Genomic DNA, 25,628 nt, shown 5'->3' with positions numbered 1-25,628 from the left:
TTTGTGGCCATTTTGCAAAGAAGAATTTCTCCTTGAGGACTTTGTTCACCACCCCCAGCCCCCCAACCTTGTCACCAGAGATCTACTTTCCTTCATCCAGCTAATGCAGCTGGCAGCAGGTGAGGCTGTCAAACTTTCCAGCTGACTGCGTGACCTGACACTGCCAGCATGGAGCAAATGCGGGTGCTCTTTGTGAGATACTCTGTGGTGAGGCCATCTGGTGCAGATCACAACTGGGAAACCCTCTCAAAGCAGAGGAGCTTTGGGGTAAAAGTGCCTCTCACAAAATATGAAAAGAGGAAAGTCAGGATTTGTCACCTGTCATCTTACAGTAGGAGAGAAGAGGCAACGGCCCATTCTTCACGAGTGCATGATCAGACTTATTATGCAAACCATCTTTGGGGATCTATGGAGAAATCAGCCTCATCTTTGAGGCTTTGGAAGGTCTCCAATGAACTGTTGGGAGGAAGCCCCCCCACAGGTGAATGGAATGACCTACAGAGACTAAGTAGGTAGGGAACTTGAGTCAGGGGAGCTGACTGAAAAGAGTGTGACTCACTAGGGTGAAAAAGCATTGTTGACCTGGTTACGGTTATTAAACAAAGAGGCCATTAGACTGGGTGGCTCTAATGCCTTGGTAGCTGCGTAAGCAAATCAAAACCTAATCCAGAGTCAAGTCTTGTAAATACCCTTGGGTCTAAGAAAACAAAATTTGAGAACAACCAATCACAAACAGCCACCTAGGCTTTCCCATATAAGGAAACCACTTAAGCTACAGCCAATCAAATAATTGCTTTGCTTTGCTTCCACCTCTGCTCTATAAAAGCCCTCCCCGAGCTCCTGTTGGTAGAGTGCTCCTAAACCACTTTTGGTTTGGCTCTGCCCGATTTGAATCTGTTTGCTCAAGTAAACTCTTGAAAATTTTAATATGCCTCATTACCTTTTAACAATTGTTTCCTACAGTGCTCATGTTGTATGGTTACTACAGACTTCTAATATCATCCTTGCCTGAAAGCAGAAGATGCTTTTAAATAAAAGCACACGTTATGGGCTGAACTGTGTCTCTCCCAAATTCATATGTCGAAGCCCTAAGACCCAGTACATCGGAAGGTGACTGTACTTGGAAATAGGGCCTTTGAAGGGATGCTTAATTTAAAATGAGGCTGTTAGGGTGGGCCCTAATTGAATCTGACTGGTGTCCTTATAAGAAGAGGAAATTGGGACACACAGAGAGACAGCAGGGATGCGCACACATAGAGGAAAGACCATGTGAGGACACAGTGAAAAGGCAGCCCTTTCTTCTCCCAAGTCAAGGAGAGAGGCCTTAGGAGAAACCAGACCTGCCAAGAACTTGATCTTGGTCTTCTATCCCCCAGAACTGTGAGAAAATTAATTTCTATTGCTTAAGTTACCCAGTCTGTGGTATTTTGTTATTGCAGCCCTAGGAAACTAACACAGCACCCCTACTGAAGCCTCCTTTGTCATAACACTGACACATGGGAACGGCCACTCTGTTTCTGTTACCCACTCCTTTCTTGTTTCCTTATCCATTTCTCTTTTTTTTTTTCCTTCTTTCACTTTTCTTTCCATTTCCCTTTGACCCTACTCTTTAGCTCCAGGTAGAACTCACTGTGTCAGCTGCAATTGTCAGGGCTGACGTGAGGGAGGAAGGGAGAAGAGAACCATCTTAATTCTTTCTCTGCCTCCTCTCCTCCCCCACTCCCCATTCCAAAGGGCAGGGCGGTTTGTACATACCCCAGGAAGGCTCAGAAAAAGCACTAGACCTTCTAGTTATATTTATTTTCTATCTGATCCTTTTAAATTTTTATTATTTGTGGACATTTTATAATTTCCTAGGGTATATGATTAAAACAGTTTCGAAAACACTGAATTTTAACCAATCATTCATAAAAACACAGATTATTTTGCCTCTAACTCTACAAAATTACTTAATTTGGGGTGTCTAAGTCTCATATTTGTGAAGATGAACAAGAAAACAAATAATGAAGCTTCTCAGAAAAAATGACACATAAATTGAGAGTAGATATTATATTTGTCTTCAAGATGGAAATAATAACAGCTTTCCCATGAGAGATGTGCAGGGGAATAATTAGATCATCTCTGCAAAGTGTTTGAGGATATTTCAAGAGAATGATTATCATGGTAGGTATCATTATTTTCCTCCATTTAGGATTGTTACTGTGTTTCCCCATCATTATTTAATTGCTTAGTCAACATGCTGGGTCCTAAGGTTACATTCTAGGCTTTTAGACACAAAGCTTAACGTTGCTCTCTGGAATTAACTTCATGATCTATAAGTGTGCAGTGCAAAATGTGTGTGTGTGTGAGAGAGGAAGACAGACAGGCAGACAGAGAGACATTTCCTTCTGTAGGCTTCCAGCATTACAAGAAATCTTAAATATTTTAATGCTTAAGTCTGGAATGGGAGGCCCATCTGTTTTATTGCATTTGAAAGTAGAAGTGGCTTCCCATCCTTTTTCCTGGGATCTCACTGCTCTTTATAAATTTTAATCTCCAACTCAGATGTCATTTAAATATTAAAAATGACCACTGACTGCCATGCATGATACACAATTACCCGGTATTGGAGAAGGACAAAGAAATATTATATCCATCCATCACCATCTGGACTATACTTAAAGTCTGTTCCTTGCAAAGAGTAGTGGAGCATTTAAAAAAACACCTGGGAGCATCTTTTACGTGACGGCTAACATGACAGTAATCTGCTGCTGTACGTTTGCCAGCTCAGGGTTACTGGAGGCTACATAATTCTTTTGCATCCGTCATCTGCATTAGTGAAGAAACAGGCAGTTTGGTGCACTTCCTTTTATAGGATCCCAAGCAAAGGATCTTCTTATCTCAGAATCCTTCTTTTCAGCTTTATGGATTCCACTAATGGAAAGATAACAAACAAGCTGTATTCGATTAATCGTTCCCATGGCCTTTTAAATGGTTTCCTTGATACATGTTAGACTTCTTAAATATAACTGCAAAAACAGCCAAATCATTAAAACCACAGGGAGTGGAGAGAGCATCACTTCAACTATTGATACAACAGTACTCACAGTGACCCTGCTCTGGAGCATGAGAACAAGGGCATCAACTGATCATGAGAGGGAACCCCTAGGCTTGGCACCTGCAGACAACACAGCATCTAAAATACACCAATTGTTAGTTTATATCCCTCTAGAGGTGCTCAGGGTTTGGCCCTGGGGAGAGCTTTGAGAACCAGAAAAAGAGGCTGCTAGGGTATAGTGGACACTTGGGTCAGAAAACTTAAGTCAGTTTTTGGTTCTAGCTTGTTTTGGAGCAAGACACTTGGCCTTCCTGAGCCTCAGTTCCTCATCTGTCAAATGAGTTTCCTAACTCCCTCATCTCAGTGGTGAGGACCAGCAGAAGAAATGTCCCAGTCCTCTGCAAAACTGTAAACCCCTTTACAGACAAATGTCCCATATTCCATCACCATTACTTGTCAGAAGGAAAGCAGTAAATCAATACGATCCTAGTATCCTGATTTCACAGAATCTATATTCTGTTTGAATGAGCCATTATCACTACAGCTTCCCTGAGCTGCTTGATTTTAAAAAAAGAAAGGAAGAAAGGAACAGAGGGAGAGAACACGATGGGGTGTTTACTAAGTGACAGGCACTGAGCTAAATTTTTTCACATACTTGATCTTATTTAATCCTTACAATGATGCTGTGAGGTAGGCATTATTAATCCCATTGTACATATGAAGAACTTGAAGTTCAGAGAATTTAAGTGACTTTCTAAAATAATCACAGTTGGTAAGTGGCTGAGTCAGGATTTCATCTCACAGCCCAGAGAACATTTGACTACACATGATGTCTTCTTGAAGCAGGTTTAGGAGCAGTGCTATATAAATATGATGCCTAGTGCTATATACAATGTTGCCTTTTTGTAGGAATGTGAAAACACCAATGCACCATCAGCAATGTTTTATTCTAATTTATTTCCTAGATATGATTTATTTTCTTGATATATTCTTGGCAGAGTCTGCCAGATGCTCTTTCTCAAGCCCTTGGGGACCAACTAAACGCAGGAAACAAGACAACAAATAAAGGGAGGGCATCATGGTTGTGACCACTTGGGAATCTGTAGAATGTGGCAAGTTCTTATTTCCATTTCTGGTTATCCAAGGTCAATCATCTAGTTCAAGATCAAACATCCTGGTTTACTTCTAGCTCTTCACTCTAGAATTTGGGAAACTGGCCTATATCATCACAAGTCTGTAATGGAAAGCAGGTTAGGGAATGCATGCTGCTGTTAATTTGAGGAAGCGTCTGATTTTTTATTCCTTCTAGGTATTCATTTATCTATATTAGTCCATTTTTATTTTGCAAGAGTATCCTCCAACTATGGGAACAATGAGCATGATCAGAACGCTTTCCAGGAGTATGACAAGATGGCTCTCGGATGACCTCTGTGGCCAACCACACTGCCATCTGTCTGATCTTCTGAGCGCAACAAGTGTTACTCAGCAGCCCTGTGTAATACACAATCAATAAGTGTAAGCTACATCACTATAGTGGTTTTCTACATTCTACATACACTGTTTTTGGCATAATTTTGTTCTGGAATTTTATTCCTTTTTTTCCAAGTGAAGTTGATTTGATTTTGTGTCTCTTTAGTTTCTGAGCACAAAGATTTGTTGCCTTCAAACAAATTAGCAAGGTAATTTGATTGAATGGTCTTTCTCCTCCATAGCTGTCACTTTTCTTTGCAATCTGATATATGGTAATTACAGAGCAAGTTCTACTCTTCTGTTGCACATTTCCATTTCTCTTCATTTTCAAAGGTTCTGACAGCATCATAAAATGTTTAAGATGAAAGACCTTAGCAATAAGCTAATTTACCCCTTCTCATTTTAAGAGAAGAAACTGAGAACTGCGATTCAATTGATGTATTTTTGTTCTCTTGCTCACTTATATCCGCATGTATATGTGTGTGCGTTTGACACATAAGGGCTTGAGTTAAACTCAGTGGCTTTTACTTGCTCCCTCCAAACTACTTACAAACCAGAGGCAGCTATGGGTCATTCTGCCCCACAGGACCAGTGCTAGTTTCAACTCATCTTGGGAGTTAAGGATAGGTATCTGTGACAGTACTGAAGGGATGCTAGGAGACAACTCACACTCTGCGAATAACTTTCAACCCTGTCTGGAACAAATGAACCTTTGGGTGATATTTTCCACAAAAACAGTATGCTTACCAGCTTAGGCCATTGTGGACCTTGCTAGGATGCTTAACACAGCACAAGAGATATCTAATGTGACAGAAATATTTCTCAGCAAATGTAGCCACTGTCAAAATGAAAAACGGATCCACTAAGGATTTCTACCTCCATGCAAGTTTGATTATCAGCAAAATGAATCAGTTTAGAGCTGAAAATCGATGGTTTAGCCTCTCTCCTTCTTTTAAGAATTCCTCTATGTGAATTGAGTGTTCTTGAATGATTGGATATTGACGTAATTAGGCGGATGTGTTTTTGCCCCAAGCTTTGTTTTTGCAAAATAACTCTGAGTCAGGCTAAGAATCTTGAAATTCAGAGTGTCCTCTTAATCTTTATTGATGGTAGGATTAACAGAATTCCAGGCTCCTGCAATAGAGAAGCACATTGCCTGCAGACTTGAACACCTAAGAAATAAGCCATCAACAAGTAGAACTGATACTCAGCAAGTGGAGATGCCTCCTGCTAGTTTAGATGGTTTAGTTACAGCGGGTAGTATGTGGGCACACCAGATTCTAAGACTGGCCTGAGGGCTCTGATAACACTTTGTAAACATCAGCAGCTGTGTCTGAATTAGCCTCCCACAGTGTGGGAAGCTGAGCCCGGGAGGAACTGTTTGGGCAGCAATAATCCTGCAATTTTCAACAAAAAAATCAGTATTATGTCCTAGGAAAATGTTGAAATTTATATAAAGGATAGATGTGTATCAAAGGCTGCCCCACACACAGAGGGGTATAAAGACTGTCTGGATTCTCTTAAGATGCTGCTGTGATTAAGCATGAATTCAGGTTCACTTGCTGAGTGCCTACCTTCATGCATATGGCTAAATACTTAGATCTCACTTCATCTTCATCCTCTCAGCAACCTGGTAAAGTAGGTGTTATTTTCTCCATTTTAAAGATGAAGAAACCGAGGCTCAGAAAGTTTAAGTAACTTGCTTATGAGATCTAAAACTTTCCACCACTTCACTGCAAATACTTGACCCACTGTTTCCAGAGAGAAAACTCTCTGTGGTTTGTCCAGCAAAAATCCATTCTGATAAAATCTAAGCTCATATGGCATTGTTTTACGAAAAGTGTAATTGGGCTATAACCATCCTCCTTAAAACAACCCTCTGCATACGGTACCGTATATAAAATAATGAATGCTCTTTTGGGGAATGAATGGATGGCACGCCTTCCTTTCTTCTTCCTAAAGAGTCTTGTTTTCCTTTCATCTTTGGGGAAATCCTCTATTAGTGGATTTTATCTCATTGTTGGGACATGGGATTCTCTTCGTTTTGGTGGCAAACATCTCTCTCTCCGTGTAGCAAATAGGAAGGACTCTAGCTAGCTCTTCAGCAATGACATTTCCCCACCGCCTCCCTCTCTGTGACTGCTTTCGTGGTCTCAGGATCAGTTGAAGGGGCTTTGTTCTGATCATGGGGTTTATGAGTTGATTTGCTGGCAAAGTGGTGATATAAATTGAGTATCTCAGATTCTAATCACAGCCTCGGTTTGCACAATACAAAGTGATTGCAATTACTCAGGGCACCCCTCATCTTCTCGTCCGTTTCCTTCTCTCTGTTGTGATTTTCAATGAGATCCCAGTAAAAAGGGCCCTCCACTGACAACACAGAGGCTTCAATGATTTACATGTTCTTGGGCACCTCACAGATTCTCCATGGGCTACAGTTTCGTCTCCTGAAAATTGAGGATAGCCATAACTTTCTCTTTGCTGCTATGAAAAGATAAAGGAGATTTTTGTGGCTGGCCCCATGGCGGAGTGGTTCAAGTTCCCTGCGCTCTGCTTTGGCGGCCTGGGTTCATGGGTTCGGATCCTGGGCGCAGACCTACTCCACTCATCAGCCATGCTGTGGAGGCATTCCGCATACAAAATGGAGGAAGATTGGCACGGACGTTAGCTCGGGGCGAATCTTCCTCATCAAAATAAATAAATAAATAAATAAAGGACATTTTTAAGAGAAGCTATAATCTTATATGTAGTAAAATCAGTTTTGGACAGGAAGATTAGCTCATTAGTGGAATTCAGATGGAACATCTCTATTCCCTCACTGCTCATGAACACTTTTTAGAGGGGAGGCTGGCTAAGGTGGGTGTTGACAATCAAGTTTGTCTGTCTGCCAGTGGCTTTTTAACCTCTCATAAATAATAACCCTGCATGGAGCTGTTGTGATGCTTTTCTTCAATATAAATGATCTTAAAAATCTCTCTCTCTCTCTCATTTTCAATAAGTCTGTGGCTTATTTTCCTCATTTGGTTAGGGCATGGAGCAAATGCTATTAAGTGTATAGGTCTGAACTCTAAAAATATTTCAGGTCACAGTTTGGTACCATAAGCCTAGGCTGAACCCTTAACCTGGACCAATATCTGTAGTAAACCTTCAAAGGGAATGGAGTGGTTGAAAGAATGACTTTATTTGTACCATTCATTTCTTCAGTGAATATTTATTAATAGTTTCTGCGTCAGGCACAGTTTTAGGCATTGGAAATGTAGACAAATAAGACCCCATTGTACTTTTGAGGGGAGATAGTAATCAAACAAAACAACCAAAGACGATAATTTCAGATATTGACATGGGCTATGAAGACAATGAAGTCAGGTAATATGATAAACAGTGAGTGGTTGAGAAATCACACTGAGGAGGTGACCTGTGAGCTGAGACCTTGATGATGAGAACACCCAGATGTGGAGAGAAAGCCTTCCATGCAGGGGAGACAGCTTGTGCACAGGCCCTGAGTCAAGAGCAAAGTGCAAACAACAGGGCCGACAGGCATTAACCTGGGAGACACAAGTATGACAAGATGGAAAGAGGACTGACCTCAGAATCAGACCCCATGGGTTAGGGTGTGAATCCCAACTTCTGTCTCCCCCTCTCGTAAACGGGTTCATGAGGACCTGCTGCACAGGGCTGCTGCGAGGCTTGTCTGAACACAAAACTATTCGCCAACGGTGAGGCCATTCACTCATTTCAATGCCGCTAAATTGTTGGCCCCGGAAAGTTTCGGTCTTTGCTTCACTTAATCCTAAAGCATCACGTCATCAAGAAGCCTGGAGGTCCTTAGGTAATGTCAGGGGACAGGCAGGCAATAAGGGCTGAGGTGCTGGTTCCACAAATGCCAACTCCAAAAGATAAATAAGAGCAATGCTGTATGGTGTAGCAAGAACCTTGGATTCTAAAACAGGCTCTGTGTGACCTTGCATGAAATTCTTTCCCTCTCTGGTCTCAGCTTCTTGTTTATCAAAAAAAGGAGAGGTTGAAATAGCTGATTAGTAACCTCCTTTTCAGATCTGTAGCAGGATTCTGGCCTAAGATGCTCTAACAGGACATAAGACAATATCCAGCGAGTCACGACCAGGAACAGGCAAGGCAGGAGAGATGCATGGGGTGGGGGGTTGTGTCAAAGCCTGTTGGTTCAGGCAAGTGGTTTTGATGGCAGGAGTCAGAATGACAAGGTCTTTATCAAGAGTGCCAGCTGGGAACAGCAAGGGTTAATGCTGCAAGTCACTTTTATGAGGCTCCTCTCTGCCTTTGGGGGCTCTGTGTGTGTGTGTGTGTGTGTGTGTGTGTGTGTGTGTGTGTGTGTGTAGTAGGGGGTGGCTATGTTTTCTCCTCCTTTCACCTCTTTGGATTGTGCTGAAATCTTTCCCCCCACTCCCCTGCCACCCCTGAAAACAGTGTACAAAGGCTCCTGCCTGGGGATGAAAAGCCCCCATGCCCCTTGCGTTGATTTGTCAGCAACAGCTAAAACTGTATCCAAATCACAGCAGCGGATGCCAATAAAAGAGTTTCTGGATCCAGTGATGGTGCATTGTTTGCAGAGCTGGGCTGCTGCCTCTCCAGACAAAAGCTGCATTCGAGATGTGACTTCAGGCTTACAAATAAGAGCGCTGAATCATTCTGGAGCTCTTCAACACGGCATTTTCCTCATGATTTTGTAATAAGCAATTTAAGAGAAAAACAGCCCAATAAGCCAATATTCTTTTCAGTAATATCAGCTAAAGCACATCCAGAGGCCAGAAAATAATTGCTTGTTTCTCCTGCCCTCTTCTACTCTCAACCTGTGTAGCTGGCCTGCCTCGTTCTGAGACTGGGAGTTGAAGCTATCTGATTCAACATTTTACCCTGCTACCACTGACATTTTTACGTTGCTAGATATCTAGATTTGCTTGGCCTACCTACCAATATGGCCTTAAAATGTCTCCCAGAAATAGTTTTCTCTCTGGAACTTACTGTCATCCTCTTTCTTACCCATGCCCTCTGCTTTTCCTCTTTCTCAGGATCATGATTAGTAGCCAAATAAAACTAAAATTCCACTAACAAAATTGGCAGAAAATGCCATTTTAAATATGGATTTGCATATCCAATTTGCACATGCAAAAATAAATATATTTTATGTGTACAAATACATGCGTATGTGTATCTGCATGTCCTGTGTATATGTATTTATTATATATGAATTAAACATGTCTGAAGCTCTCTTTGAAACATGGCATATGTATGTGTGAGAGTATGTATATATTTATATAGATTTTTTTCTAGATCAGACATGTCAGTACAATGTAGTGAAACAGGCTTTTAATCCAGTTACAGGTGGATTGGAAAACATTGATTAGCACATAAATTCATTCAATCTTTATTCAACAAATACTTGCCAAACACTGTCCTAGGTACTAGAGAAATGGTGGTAAACAGGACAGATTTGCTGTTATTTAAAAAAAAAAGGATTTTAATTTAGACTTTTCCTACTTCTAAGAGGACTTGAGCAGACCTATACCTATTAATAGAACGTAAGAAGCTTTAAGATAAAATAGGACAAAAAGTGTCTAAAGAAAGCAGAAATAAAAGATGCTTTCAGACACCTGAGTTGAGAGAATTTTGAACGCTTGGGGGAAAAAAATTGACTAAGCTTTCTGATGGCCAAAGCAAATAAGAAAACATTGAATTATACGATTTTCTAATTGCGGAGATGATAAAAATTAATTTGCTGGGAAAACAAAACTTATTTAAAGTAGGAATTTATCGTGTTTTCTTTAAGTATAGGAAGTGACGTCATGAAGGATTAATGCTAAGGAAAGATAAAATAATGCTTTGCAAATATTATACTTTAAAGGTAAAAGTTAAAATTATAACTAAATTATAATCCAATGAGGGCAGTTTTGAAAGATGCTCTGCTAAGAAGTTAAAGAAGCTTTACTTTCCTGATATCTAATTCAAAGCGAGGAAGAACAGCTACTGAATTTAGTTAATGTGACCATTAGACAGTGTGTCTTAAGCATTAGACATCTTAAATGAGCTTTGGCCAAGTCGATGTAATTACCCAATTTATCTAACTTGTACTGTAAGGTAGATATTCCATTTGATTAAAGCCAGAGTCCTAAATTTCAAATAGCAGTACCGTGGAAAGCAAGTTGACATTTATTGCTGAATGGGAAGGGTGCTTTAGAGGACCCTTTAGTATTTCCATGTTCCAAAGACAGAGGTCATCTGTTCCAAGCCCCTAATTTCACAGGTGAGGTTAGAGGAATTGTCTAGAGCTACATAACTAGTTGCTGGTTCTTTGACCATTTGAACTTGAGTCTCCAGAGAAGCCAAAGATCCCAACATACAATTTTTTACAATTAAATGCTTCATATGTCATCCATATTGTATGCCCTCTCTATCACAAAGAATGTGAATATTTTAGCTGTATATTGGAAAAAGGAACAAGAACTAAGTTGGATGACAGCAGTATTGTTCACCTCTCTTAGAGTTTAAAATAATTGCTGTTCCTATTAGTTCAGTGATTCCAAGCGTGGAAAACCTACCTGAATAACTAGTCATACCACAGATAACAAATCATACCACAGAGAAACAGCAGGAGCTTGGAGAAAAGGATGGGCGTTGATTCTGTTTTGTTTCAGAAAAACTGACAATTTCTAGCAGCAGATATAAGTACAATTCCAAGATCACAAAAAGAATTTGGAAGTCCCTCCGGGTTCCTCATGGGATTAAACTTGGACTTGCTAGGAAATGCAGTGACCGATCCTGTCCACTTTCCATGACTGCTATTGTTTCTGATCCTTCTGCACCTCTGTCCAACGCTCACACACTCATATCCAAATCCATAACTTCACCACGTGTAACTGAGGGTGAAAGACTCAACGTCATCCCTTTTGTCTTGCGTTAACTCATTTGAAATCTGGCCACTTAAGACCTGAGTTAAATTGGTAGGAGGGACACCTAGGGTTGCCCTAAAAGCTTACGGGCTTTGGACTCACAAAGATGAGGTTTCATATTCTAGCTGGCCACTTGCTAGTTGGATGACCCCAACTAAACACACTATATAAGCACTCTGGGCCTCAGGATTCTCAATTGTAAACTTAGGACCAAAAATACTTACCTTAGGGTAGAGCTGTAAGGAATAGAAATAACATATATAAAGCACTGGCCATGCAGTCGACACCCAATAAACGGTAACATTTTTTAAGCAGAAAGTGAGCCTCAATTTCATACATAGGTTTTTGACAGACTTTCTTTAAGGCAATTATACCTACTATTTCTCATGAAACCAGGATCCTTTTTCATGAACCTCAGTCAGCTTACATTTTTAGATAAAGGAAAATTAAGAATCTTTATAGTCACACAAGAAACAGGGCAAAATGAAAACTCCCAACCCCTTACACCCTTTCCCCCCCACCTTTTTTTCTGATTGTCTTATAGTCACACTGAGGCTGTGTCAAACCTGACCTTGCAGGATCTTTTTCACTGCTTAAATGGGATTTTCTTGTGACCCAGGGTTAACACATTAAGCATTGAAAATATCTCGACAGTAATGTTCAAAACTAAAGAAGATGCTAGAAAGATTCCTGCTTAGACCAGATTGCATGGCAAGCCCTTGAAACTCATTTGGAGGTATCATTTTTATTATTTATTATTTAGGACTTCTGGAGTGGATCAGTCTTCAGGTTGACAGGATTTTCAAGTGAATTTTTGCCCAGGGGCACCATTGAGTTGACAATTTTTGCTATGAAATAATTCAATTTAACTGAGAGCACTTATTACTCCACAGAGCATGCACAGATGAAGGACTAATGGCAGAGCGTCTGTCAAACTGAACTAGTCTCCATGTTGGCTCGGTAGGCTCCAGAGACCATGCCCTCTCCATGTCTTTATTTAACAGATGTCAGGTCTCTGACTGTAACCCACTGTGAAGTGTAGTGAGTGTGGACAGGCCAGGCACATCTACCAGCCTGGCCTTCTACTGCAGAGGATTCCATAGGCATTTCTGAGCTCTAATTATGGAGCAGAAAGAAAATGAGGCACTTTCAAATAATATTCTCACTTAGTTTCTTTGAGGCTACACTTTGAAGACCATCCTCTTATCCCTTTCCTTCTAGGAGAATAGATGTGGACTATGTGCTGAACATCTAATTTAGACAAGACAGGTAGGTGGGAAGAGTATGCTTTTCCATTGCCAAAATCAAGTGGTCTATGAAGCATAATGCCATTGGGGTACTGTAGAACTATAACAGCTATCAACAGAGCTCCCAAATTTCAATATTGGATGGTATCTTAGAACTCACCTAGTCCAACCCTTTCATTCTACGGATGAGGAAACTCAAATTCAGAAAGGTTAAATACTTTGTCAAGGTTATACAGTTGGTAAGAGACAGAATCAGACTACAAAGAGGCTTCTTTTTTCTTTTTTTTTTTTGCCACTTTTGAGTGTTCCTTTATTATAAGAATGCCAATAGATACTAAGTTAGATATGTAAAATCTATGGCAAAAGTAAAAGAATTTCAGAAAAAGCTTTAGCTGGACGCTTAAAATTTTCAGGTAAAAAAGAGGGCAGTGTGTTGACTTTCTTGAAAGAATGTCACAAATTACTAGGCAGGAGAAGCCTATGGATGCACTTCGGGAAAGAAATACTTCTTTTGTTCTTCAGGGAATTGACTGGCACTCTCCCTAAGGGACTATGAACTAGGTTTAAGGAGACTTAACAAATATAAAGGGAAAAAACTTTCATATTTCAAGCTGCAGCTCAATTATCTAAATGAATAAAGATACATAACATATAAGAGGCATGTGCATGTCTCCGTGTGTGTGTGTTCTATGTATCTCTGTGTGTGTCTGTGCACACCTGTGTTTGTGTGTATGTCTCTGTGTGCTCATGTGTGTTTATGCACACACGTCTGTGTATTACTGTATGTGTGCACATGTGTTCTACATGTGTGTTCATGTGTGTGTGTGTGTGTGCATATTCAAGCCCCAGGCACAGCATGTGAGTGCCCTCTTCACAGTGTAGAGAATCCTGGGCTGATCTGTACCCCAGATTATTAAATTTGTTTGATTTTCTCCTCTTATTCTGTCTCATGTCAATTTAATTCTTAGGCCAGCCAGAAGAACCTAGAGGGTAGAGGAATATTTCTTCCTCCCCTACACTCTCTTCCCTGACACATCTGTTTCTCCCTTGTATCCCAGCTGGTACAGGATTTCTTAAAGCCAACCCTCCATTCTGCCCTGGTGGAGACACTAGGAAGAAGTATGCATTGGGGGAAATTCAAACTGGACTTATGGTGAATGCTAGCTTCACTTGGAGGTGCATCTGATGACACATCTTAAAAGCACTGGATGGTATCAGACTTGCCTTACAAGTTTCTGACAGCCACTTAACTGCGGCATGCCACTGCTCCTGGTATTCCCCCCAGGAAATGATAGGAGGAGAACCGCTGGGACATGACTGTTCAATCCCTTCCTAATCTCTGGAGTCTCCTAAGTCCTTTAACTCTTCAAACATTGAACCAAAGAACTTGGTTCACAGAAACATTATGGTGATAGGAGGCTGAGGAACTGAGCTATTCAGAAAAAGCAGGGGAGCAAAGGGCTGCCAGGGGGTTACCCTGAAACTAGTTTAAATATAGTCTGTGAGAAACAGAAGCAAAATCCTATTTACAAAATTATTATTTTTGTTTCGCAAGATATATAGACTCAATTTTGCACAGAAAATTGCATAGGAAAAAACCTCTCAGTAGAGCCATTTAAAAGCAATTTAATGTTTTTAATAAGGCAAATTGTTCTGATTCTCAACTATTTAGCCATGAAATCTTAAAATCCAATGAAAGCCTGTTTTCAATAAATGCTGCTTTACAAATTTTATTGTCCACTTAACAACCTAAGAACATTAACATTCTTTAGACACTCAAATTTAATCATGATGACAATTATTGAGCTTTCTAACTGCCCTTCATGTAACATGTAATTTAGTGTGTATAAAATATGGGTTTGCTTTTCTGATATTTTGTCCCAAAATTGTAAATGGGCTCAATTTACCCAGCAGCCTGCAAATTTCTAAGCAATTTTGTCTTATTCCCAAACAGTCATTTAGCAACATAAAACACAATATATTGCATGACAAATAAGAATACTTGAGAGGTTTTGTATTTCATTCATTAATGGTTCTTCAAAGGATTTCGGCAGGAGTTAGTCCCATCACCAGAGCGCTCAAACCATGGCAGAGGAGAGGTGACAAGGCCAATGTCCCTCAATGAACCAGAAGTGGGGAGCAATTTTCCTCACTATGAAATTTCTCTCTTAAGGGCAGTGGACAGTACATTTGGACTAGTATTCGGTAGCTCCAGGCTCTCAGCTACATTCCAAAGCCATGTTGCCTGGCTGAGGCTCAGATTCTTCCTCTAGAAGGTAAGGATGATCATAATATCTACCTCATGGGATTTTGAGGGGGTTTAATTCAACATAATACATGAAAGTGTTTGCAAACCCCAAATCTTCCTCTTTAAAGTAAGGAAGTATTAGCATCTTTATAGTTGTCTCTCTGTATACCTATTCTGACCAGGATCAAATACACAACTTTGGCCTTGTTTGCAGTATAATCTCTCTCACTGTTTAAAACCACCCTTTTCCATTGTCATAGACCGGTCATAAAATGTTTATCCCGGTCCCTGAGAGTTAAAAAAATGTGTGAATGAATCAACACAAAACCAGTCCACTGCTAGAAAAGCAAATTCGTCATTGATGTGTCTACTGATAGTGTCTTCTTGGCCACTGTCCAATGCAGCCTCTACATACACTTCCTGTCCCCCCTCACAGTTTGTTATTTACCATGACAAGCTTACCATCATACAGACATGTTATTTTACTTATTTGCAGTCTCCTCCATTAGAATGTAAGCTCTACTCGGCAGGAATATTTTTCTGTTTCATTCACTGTTATATCCCTCAAACCAAGAACAATGATTGATATACAGAAAAATGAATGAACGATGTCCAGCACATGACCATTATACAAATGCTCATGTATCTGCAGCCAAAGAAAGCCTGGAAACTATTAGGAATGGTTCATTAAGGCTTATGTTGCTTTTAATGTTTCAATTCTCATATGTCAAAGCCCATAAAACAATTTGGTTATTTTTAACGTTTTCTTTTTTTTTTTTTTTAATTATTTATTTATTTATTTCTTCCCCCAAAGCCCCAGTAGATAGTTGTATGTCATAGATGCACATCCTTCTAGTTGTTGTACACGGGATGTGGCCTCAGCATGGCCGGAGAAGCGGTGCACTTAACTGCTAAGCCACGGGGCCGGCCCTAATGTTTTCTACTATTGGCCTTGTCAACAGTTTCTTATTCAAGCTATCTTTGTATTTTTAGTTTTCCTCTCTGAGAAGAGGGAGTATAGCTCCTACCTCAGATACTAATCGTGGATTTATAGAAAAACATAAGCCATAATGAGGGAGTGTTATACACTGAATGTTTGTGCCCTCTCCAAATTCATGTTGAAACCTAATCCCCAATATGATAGTATTTGGAGGTGGGGCCTTTGGAAGGAGCTTTGCCTTCATGGTCACATAAACAAGACCTTGAAGGGCAATCTTGTCCCTTCTCCTATGCGATGATGCAGAGAGAAGACAGCCATTTTTTATGAACCAGAAAGTAGGCTCTCACCAGACACCAAATCTGCTGGTGCCTTGATCTTGACATTCCCAGCCTCCAGAACCATGAGAAATAAATTTCTGTTGTTTATAAGCCACCCCGTCTATGGTATTTTGTAATGGCAGCCCAAAGAGACTAAGCAGGGAGTTTTTCCCTCCCCCCATTAGAACTTACGTGTAAATCCCAAGTCTACTCTCCTAAGCAATCACCCACCATTTAATGTTCATAAATTTCCATTGTATACTCAATTGCCAGAAACCAAAGTGTGATTATAAACAGCACTAATAATAAACAGGCACAAAAATTGTTACCACCCTCTTCCCACAGCACTTGGGAGATGTCAAATTATTCTGTGGCAGATTGGAAAGAGGGGGTTGTGTTAGAAGTCATGGCCCGACTACTAGTGACGCTGTTTCCATGTTTTCCAGTGGGAATCACTAGTTAGAAAACTCTAGCTTTGTTCATTAGCTGTAACAGCAGAAGATGAGCCTGTGGAGATCTTTAAAAGGAAAGCACCAGCGGAGATGGAGCAGCAGAACTGGAAAAAAAAATCCCATGATAGTGTTGCTTTCATAACTCTGTGGGAGGGACTTTCCTTTATCTTTATACAATCACACAGACAGTGGATGAGGTTTGACAAGGCAAGAAAGGGACACTTCTTTCTGAATTTAATTCTCTCCAGTTTCTGGCTCCTCCTGTTTGAAAAACACTTCATTTCGTAGGATGTTCCTAAATAAAACTCTGTGCTTTGCTCGCACAGGAAGAAACAGAATGTGATTCTACTTTCACTTTCAGAGCCAGTGCAAACACTTATTTGTTAGACTTTATTGAAGAGAGTGTAAAATGATGCAGATGGTAGTGGTGAAGTGTCTTAATGTCATCCTGCCCGGCCTATGATTTTGCTGTTTCCTTTGTGACCTTCACTTGGCCACTTCTACTTTCAGAGAATTTTCCAGACAAAGCCTGGTGATTGGCTATCCACGAGCTAGAGACACAAAAGGCTTTCAACTTATCTTGTCTATTTCCAGAAAGAAAGACACAATGTAGATGGAGAAGAACGTCATGTTTGAAGACATTTGCTTCATCTGGAAAGTCTAAACTAGTCTCCAAAAGGTGCATGTATGCTACAAATACATTTATTTCTCTTACATCATGTAAGTTCTTTGGTGCTTTGACACAGAACAAGTGGTCACAGTGGGAAAAGTAAGCTCGCTTGGGCCATAATAATTTAGGACATGCAGAGAAAGGCACTCACCAGCACTGACAGTGATAGCTTCAATAAACTGCTCTCTCCAGCTGTTTGTCCCAACCACAAGGGCTAGGTTTGTCTTCTTAATAAGTTTATCCACCGTACTCTAGAAGGTTGAAAAGAATAAGATAATAACTGCTAGGTTGGTTAAGGCCTCAGGAAATCTAAGACCTTGCTGATTTTGAAACCCCAAAGTTACATAAAGGGTAGCAGATGTTAGGCTCAGAACAATAGTACTGACATCAAACACTGTTATGATTATGCAAACAAGCATAGTCCTTACTTGGAAACATTCTGAAATGGAAACTTCTTCTTCATAGCAAATACAAGCCTCCTTCACTGCCTAATGGCCAATGAAGAATGGCCTCAGTGTTTAGAACAGCAGATGTTGCAAAAGCCCATCACTTCCCCTTGAATGCCTTATGAACTTGTTTCTCTACTGGCTTCATCTATAGCGTGTTGTCTGCAACTGAATTAATATATGCCCTGCTCAGCATTACATATCTGTGAATAACCAGAAATGGCAGCTAGATTATGGAACTAAAAACTGTTACTATTGGACTTTTGTTGATCAATGAAACGCAGCCAGACAGCAAAGCCTCACGATTGCTGCTGCATGATCATCAATAAATCAATTTTTCTTTGGCTACTGATTTTATCTGCCTGGTGGCTGTTAGAGAATTCACTCTCACCCTACTCCTGTTGCAAATAAGAAAAGACAAGACAAGAAAAAGTCAGTTTGTAAGTTTAGGGCACACTGCAATTTACCATGCACTGAATTTCCCTTTACTTTGCCAGCACTGAGCCTCTTATTTTTATTTTTCTTTAGACCTTTTTTTAAGCACTTGGTTTTGTACAATCAGCACTCTCTAGCTTTCTACATGTCAGTTAATGTAACAACAGGGGCAGCCAAGCATTCACAAGAATACTAAGTAAGCAGATGCATCCAAAGCGCTACCACAAACCATAGGCACTACAGGGAGAAGGGTCACTTCCAGGACATGAGGCTACTCTTCCTAAAGAAACCACCACATCAACTAGTCTACCACACATCCACACCTACTGTCAGAGTGAGAATTCGAACCCTCGAATTCCCACTAATCGCAAAGGGGCAGAAAACACGTATTATTTGTCTTAGGTCAAAATCTGTACAGGTTTAATGCAGTGTACCTGAATTGACTATGGTTTGAGAGAGGGAAAAGGTTATCAGCTAAATGGGAGTAAGGAAAATGTGATCTGAGGGGCCTGTGCAGAAGGCCAAAGCTAAATCAGAATGTCAAGTGTGAGTTCAACAAGAGTCATTTGACTTGACTTGAAACATTGAGATGATAATAAACATGAAAGGGCCCATCTCCAACTGGCCCACTCTGTATTTTCAAAACCATGCTCTGCTAGATTGATTGTCCTTAGGGTGGTGACCTTTCAGCCCCCAGCTTTGTGTCTAGAACTGCTAGTGCCCCTGATAATAGCTGTAACAGTCACTGCTCTCGGCCACTGTAATTGAAGCACATGACAAGCATCTGTCTTTTCTCTCTTGACTCAGCCACATCTCATCAAGCACTCTGAGTGTTTTGGCTGACACCAATTCAAAGTTCTGTCTAGAATGTCATAAGAAACGACCTTGATTTCTCCTAAATGCAATGGAAACTTGGGGCAGGTCTCTCCAAAGGAACACCTCTTTGTTCTGAAGCCAGGGCAAAGAATCCCATCACCTGGGAGATAAACAGTTGAACAGATAAACAGCTGTAAGAGTTGAATACAAAATTTACTTAAGAAATATCTCTAAAGAACAAAGTTTTAAGATAAACTAAACTTAAAATCTATATTTATGTTACACCCAGGGTAGATTGTAAACTCTAGCTCATGTTAATTTTGGGAGACGATGGGATAGCCTGGGTTCTTTCTAGGACTCAATTTCTGTGTTACCTCCCTTGACCTACAGGAGGAGGGAGAGTGAATAAAATGAATTTGAAGTTCAGACACCTGAACTTGGACATTGCCATCTACACTTACCTGGAGATTTCCTAAATGCCCGTGATCAGCTCTTCACTGCACTAGACTTATAAGCGATTGTTATAACCTCACCCTCAGCAATGGGTGTTAGGAAAGCCAAGCCCTTAGTCACGACAGAGTAAACAAGAACCCAGTGGGCAAAGCAGAGTGGGACATGGTGAGGTGTCACCCAGATTTGGGTCTTTAATGCAGTTCTGAGAGCTTTGAACAAGTTCCTTAAAATAGCTATGGTCTAGAAAAAGAAATTTTTAAAAGAATAATATAATATCAAAATTGCTACCTAAGGGCACTTCGGAAACATGACCCCAAGGTGCCCTTTAGTGTTAACAGTAATTGTACTGATGAACTTTGAGGAGATGGGAAGAAATAGTGTACGGAAGCTATTCTAGGAAGATAAGTACTCCAAACAAATGGACTTATGTAAAGAGACGTGGGGGACTGTCAAATGCTCAGATCATTGCAGAAGTTACTAGAGAGAGATTTAGACCCAAGAAAGCTTTGCTGCCTAGAAGACTGTGCCCTGCCGTACCCAACCCAATGCTTCCTACAGGAAGTTACTGCAATAGCTCCTCCTAGTCATGGGTACATGGAAGGGGAAGGTTAGGGGTTGTCTCATAAGAGAGAGAACACACAGCTATTCCCCATGAGAGCCCCAGGAGGGGTAGGGGGCAAGCTTATACAGGGATGCCAAGCTGTAGAATCTCTGACACAGCAAGTGGCACCACGCCCTCTGATTCCAGTGAAAAGAGGATGCAAGAGGAGGAGTGAGGTTGGACATATCTGGACAGATTGGTCCATAGAAATGGACAGTCTGACATATCTGTACCTCTGGAACACAGGGAACTTGTGCGTGTACCAGTTATGTGTGTGCAGCGAGCCAGGTTCCAGATCAAACAACGGGTGGGCTCTGATGATTGCAGTCTGCCTAGAAAGCACTGATCCCAGGGTTTACCTCTGCTCTTTCTTTCTATGGGAATAAGTGAAAGGAAGAGTTAACAGATAGACTCATAGTAGGCTGAAGGGGAAAACTTAATTGCTTTTTTATCTTTTAAAAATTACACCTCAACTGCAAATATGTTTTTCTTTCCACCTATCTCCTATCAGGCACCTCAATTTATGAACTAAATTAAAAAAATTAATTAATGGGCCTAGCTACAGGAAAAGAGGCCACTACTATGAGAAATCCAGATAAAATATTGAGGCTTCTCAATTGGTAGCCTGATTCTTCCCTTCAGAATCCTCTTTCTGGTTTTCCAAACAAGAGCAGAGTCTGCTTTTGAAAAATAACTGGGGGAAATACTTCTGTGCTCTGGGTTTGTAGTTCTAGAAAGCCAGAGAAAGGATGCTCCTTTTCATGTCCCGCTACAGAACTAAGGTGGCTCTACCAGGGTCTTCTCAGATGTTAGGACTACGTGAGTGAGATAGGATGGGAGGTGGGGTAGGGGCAGAGGGAGTAGCTAAGAATGGATAAAGAAGTTTCACTTCCAAGTCCTAAGCTCACCCTAAGGCCCATTTGTTTAACTTCTGAAAAACGACTTTCATTATCTAGAAAATTGGAAATCCAATTTTATCAGCCCAATTATAAACTCTCTGGTTCCAGGCACTATATCTTCAGTACGTTGACTGTGCTAAAATGTCCTAGGATCTTAAGAGGACGACTAAACATAAATGAGAATTTGTCGACGGGATGTACCAGAGGAAGAGCTTACCATCCCCCCTCCAAAACAAAAGCCTCCTAATTTTCAGGAATGTGAATATTTTGCTTCTAATAGCTTTATTAGCTTTTTCAAATAGAGCTTGGTTTCTTCCACACATGACAATCGCTTGGAATCCACCTTTGCTTCTTCCTTGCTATCCCGTCAGACAAAGCCCTCCCTTGGGGGCACATCTACCCTGTACAGTGGTGGATGCCGCCCACCGGATCCTGGTTCTAATGTTGTTTAGTTTGCAGGACCTCTTGGTTCCCTACTAACGCTCTAATTCCAATTCTCCTCTTGAGGTCTCACAATTAACAAGCCAGTTGCTGAAATTACATCTGCCTCTCTTTCCAGATGGATCTTACAGCGTAGGCCAATGCTATGAACAGTCTTGGTCCTAAGATGGGCCTGGCCTCCCTGGTGGGCAGTGTTGGTGAGCATACCTTGAATTCATAGGATTCTTCAATGATCACTTCCAGCTTGCTGTGTTCTCCCAGAATGGGGCGCCCCATTTCTGCAATGCGCCTCTCCTCTTCCTCTTTGCTGGTCAGCGGCTGCTTGTCATCACATTCCTCTGTGGAAGGGAAGGGCAAGAAAGTGAGCAGTGGGCTCAACTTTATTTGAAAATCCCTGGATCCTGCTACAAGAAAACCAAGAAGGAAGGAAGCCCTAATGACCCCCTAAAAGTCTCTTGGGTGAGATTATAATGCTGGAGGAGACGCTTGGCGAATCAGGCAGCACATCACTGTGACAGCAAGTGATTATAATGTCCCACAACCTAAGCACACACCAAAGTGCAGATCAGGAAAAGCAACTTAAGGGCACATCACTGGGAAAGACTCTGCCTGTGCATTGTCTATGTTGAGGGAATCACCCAGCTGTCCCCTGTGACGCTGACTCATCTGGCTGTTTGTACACATTCCTTTAGCTCGTGACCAAAGGGAAACACAATTAAAAGTACTAGACTCAAGGGACGGAGGAATCTGGCCTCCTCCTCTCCACTTCCTACAGGCAACAGAAAATGCCCCAGGACCAAAGAAATGATGAAGGGAAATACTGATTTTAGCCTCTCACTTGCCAAGAACCCTGCTGCAAGTTAAAAAGCAAAACATCCATTCCATGTTCCAGTAAGATGCCTGGGCTCCAGGGCTTCCTCTCTCTGGTGCAAAGCTGAGATGTGTTAGGAAGACCATGACCATGTTAATCTTAAAGTAAACAGGGAGGGCGAGGGTGAGGCCCTTGGGGAGTTAGTACTACTCACCATGTGAGCATGATTATTTCCAGAACCACCATGTTGCTTACACTCCAGAGGAGGCTACTGGGTACTGAGAAAATGTTAATGGACTTGAGAATCCATTAATGAGGGGAGGCTCACAGTTGGCTCCTCTCTGCGTGAAGGTCATTAGGATAAATCCCAGACTGAAAAGTTCATGTGCACGTGAAGGACAAACACTACTCCTGTAATCACTCAGCCCCCTTATCCTTCATGCCCAGGATGCTGGAACAGCTCAGGACGCTTCCCCTCAGAGTCAAGCTGAATGAACCTCATCTCCAAGGAAATAGAATCGGTGGTGTAGAAAGACCTCAGCCCTGATGCCCTTGCTTCTAGAACTTTCCAGGCAAACTGTCTGCAGCAGGAGTCTGTTGACTGAGGAGACATCAGAAAGGGAGGGACTTACAGCCCAGGCTTCTTCTCTTTTGCATTTAGGCATCGGCTTCTGCAGAAGTCCATACCCCCCCCACTCCCTCCAAAGACAGGTGGCTTCCCTCTGCTGAGGGACCCTGCGGTGGTGGCTCCATTTGATGCTCCTGCAAATGTTGCAGAGAACTGGTTTCTAGGCCAGTCGTTCACTGCTAGGACACGGAGCAGATGGGCTAGAGGCACTCTCGAATTTTACAGACCAAGTGTCAAAACCAACTGAAGGGAAAAGCAGAATGTAGCATATCAATTAATTCCTTAGTATGTATTCAATAGTGTCTTCTTAAAAGGATATTTCAGAATCTGCTTTCCTATCCCCAGCAATTATTGGGCCCCAAAGAAATTAGATGAAGACTAAAAATAATTGATTTTGGACTGGCCAGAAACTGCTGATTGTTAGCAGACGCAAAGGAGAGATGCAAAGAGATTAATTTTAATTGTAAAAGTGGTAATATTTTTCATAGTAGGCTTGGGAAGTTATGACCCAAGGGAAGGCAAAAGGTTCCCATCCTCAAGATTTGTCCTTGAAATTATGTGTGTGTGGTCACGGGGGTGGGCTGAGATATGTGAAGGCCAATTTACCCAGTGCTCAAATCAATCATATTTTTATTCCCACTGCTTTCTGATCCTTGAACCCAGGATCACGTCATTGGTAGTTTTCACAGCAGCAGGTTATATTAGTGTCTTTGTTCAAAACCTTGGCCGAACACGAATGTCTTCGAGACTTACATCAAATAAGAATTATTTTTCCAGAAGAGGAACTATTGCAACTTGGATTTTTATTTGAATTGCAAGGCCATTGAGGGAGAATATTTACTACGGCCCCCTTTTCTGTAGTTTACTTATAAATAGTAAGCTGCTTTTAATGGGATTCAAGGAAATTTAGGTAGAAAAATAGAGAAATTACAAAAGAAAGTTGACAATGGTGGCACTGTTTAATGCTGCATTTCACAAAAAGAAATTATTTGGAACATGGTATTAAATAAATGGACACGGTAGTAAATGAAATCGAATCACACAATGAGTGAAAAGGTTGTTCCCTTTTTAATCATCCATCAGCCCTTCTGATCAAGAAGAAATAGTTTGGTGCTAGTTTGTAACTAGTTCCTGACATTTGGGTTTCCACCATTTAAGAAGCAGAAAACAATTCTCAGGCATCGAGCATTTGACTGTCTCTAGCTAGAATTTAATAACTTTTTTTCCACTCTAAAATTTTTCTTGCCTTATTTTCTATTTATGACAAATGATACTAGTTTTCCATTTGTGTAAGTGACAACGTTTTCTTTTAAAAACAAATCTAGTGAAGTAAAAACATGAGGCAATTTCAAAAAATTACATTAAGTAGATAATAGTTAAGTTGGTAGGCAGCCAAAGCCAATATTGTAAAGGAGGTATGAGAATGACCAAAATTTAGGAAATACTGTCTTAGATTTCACACGAACCTAAAGAAATATGACACCTTGTTTCTAGCACTTCCTACACTCTCGCTCCAAAACCGACTTGAATTTAATGCACACTTTTATCCCATTGTCTACCCATCTGGAAAAGGTTCCCTATTTCCATCTAGCTAAATCCTACTTATCTTTCAAAATCCCACCTCTTCTTGCATGAAATATCCCCCAACTGACCTATTTAGGAATGACCATTCTAACCTTAAATTCATTCTTTAATATTCATTGTGTATACTGAACAGGGATACTTCTAATATACTATATTTTTATTTTTAAATTACCTTTATATACAAACATCCAGCATGTAAACTTACTGAGATAGAACAATACGTCTCATTGCTCTTTGAACTGTCCTCACATCCCCCAGAGCCTGTTACAATATATGGTACGTAATAGGTGCTCAATAAATATTTGTTGTGTGACTCCCCAACTCACTGTTGGAAAAGCCTCTTCATTGTTCTATGCATATAAAGGTCATTTGTTCATTTAACACATGTCACTGCCTCCTACAATATGTCAGCACACTGAACCCACTCCCCCGCCTCCCCCTGCCCGCCGCCCCCGGAAAGGGGGTCTGATAGTCTAGTGGTAAGTGAGGCATGTAGATGGGACAACTTCTGGTACAGCAAGGTAAGGGCTGAGGGACCACGGTGGGGGACCACGCCTGAGGGAGTCAGGGAAGGTTTCAGGAAAGAGGAGATACTTGAAATTGGCCTTGGAGCATGTTTCGAAGCTTGCCAGGTGAAGGTGGTGGTGAGAATGGCTGGGAGATGCTAGAGTACGGAGGGGCATTCCAGGCAGAGAGAAGTCAAAGCACAAAGGCGTAGTGTCATGGAAGGGTCAGGGCTATTTTCACTTAATAAATGTCATGAACATATAAGAAATAATTATACTTGTATGTAACTGAGAGAAGGCAGCTGGATAAATCCTATTATTGCTCTACAACGATACTGACAAATTATCATTTATGGTCCAGATTTGTGACGCTGGCAAAGAAGAGAGCTGAGTCTGTTTTTCAAGAGTGTCCTCTCTTTAGATACTTCTTATTGAGTTGGAAAATTTAACAGCATTTTTTTAAATCATCTATTATGTTTGTTTCGTTTTCACTTTGAGCACTGGATCAAATGCAGTCCATTTTACTATCCTCAAGTCAGTTTCATTTCCTTACTTAGGTAGAGTGATAACCTGCCATGGTTTTAGTTTTGCTTCTCAGATAGAGAAAATTAATTCTCTCTCTATATATATATACACATATATATACAGGTATACTTTCTAAACTCATCATATTTCATTGAGAAGTTGATAATAAATTATATATC

At 40.9% G+C, this 25,628-nt stretch overlaps 1 protein-coding gene across 4 annotated transcripts in view; it reads right to left on the bottom strand.

Annotated features, from left to right (window-relative positions):
- The window catches only part of SLC8A1 (solute carrier family 8 member A1), a 321,729-nt gene that overhangs the window by 30,936 nt on the left and 265,165 nt on the right, over window positions 1-25,628 (bottom strand). For all 4 annotated transcript variants that reach the window (XM_058551366.1, XM_058551369.1, XM_058551368.1 and 1 more), the window contains 2 exons: window positions 21,603-21,733; window positions 17,456-17,555 (listed from right to left, as the gene is read on the bottom strand). In XM_058551366.1, the coding sequence (XP_058407349.1) occupies window positions 17,456-17,555; window positions 21,603-21,733 (231 nt within the window). The remainder of the gene's footprint in view (window positions 1-17,455; window positions 17,556-21,602; window positions 21,734-25,628) is intronic.

Source organism: Diceros bicornis, chromosome 12 (assembly GCF_020826845.1).
Source record: "Diceros bicornis minor isolate mBicDic1 chromosome 12, mDicBic1.mat.cur, whole genome shotgun sequence".
Classification (NCBI taxonomy): Eukaryota; Metazoa; Chordata; class Mammalia; order Perissodactyla; family Rhinocerotidae; genus Diceros; species Diceros bicornis.
This window is presented reverse-complemented; position numbering and strand designations above follow the sequence as displayed.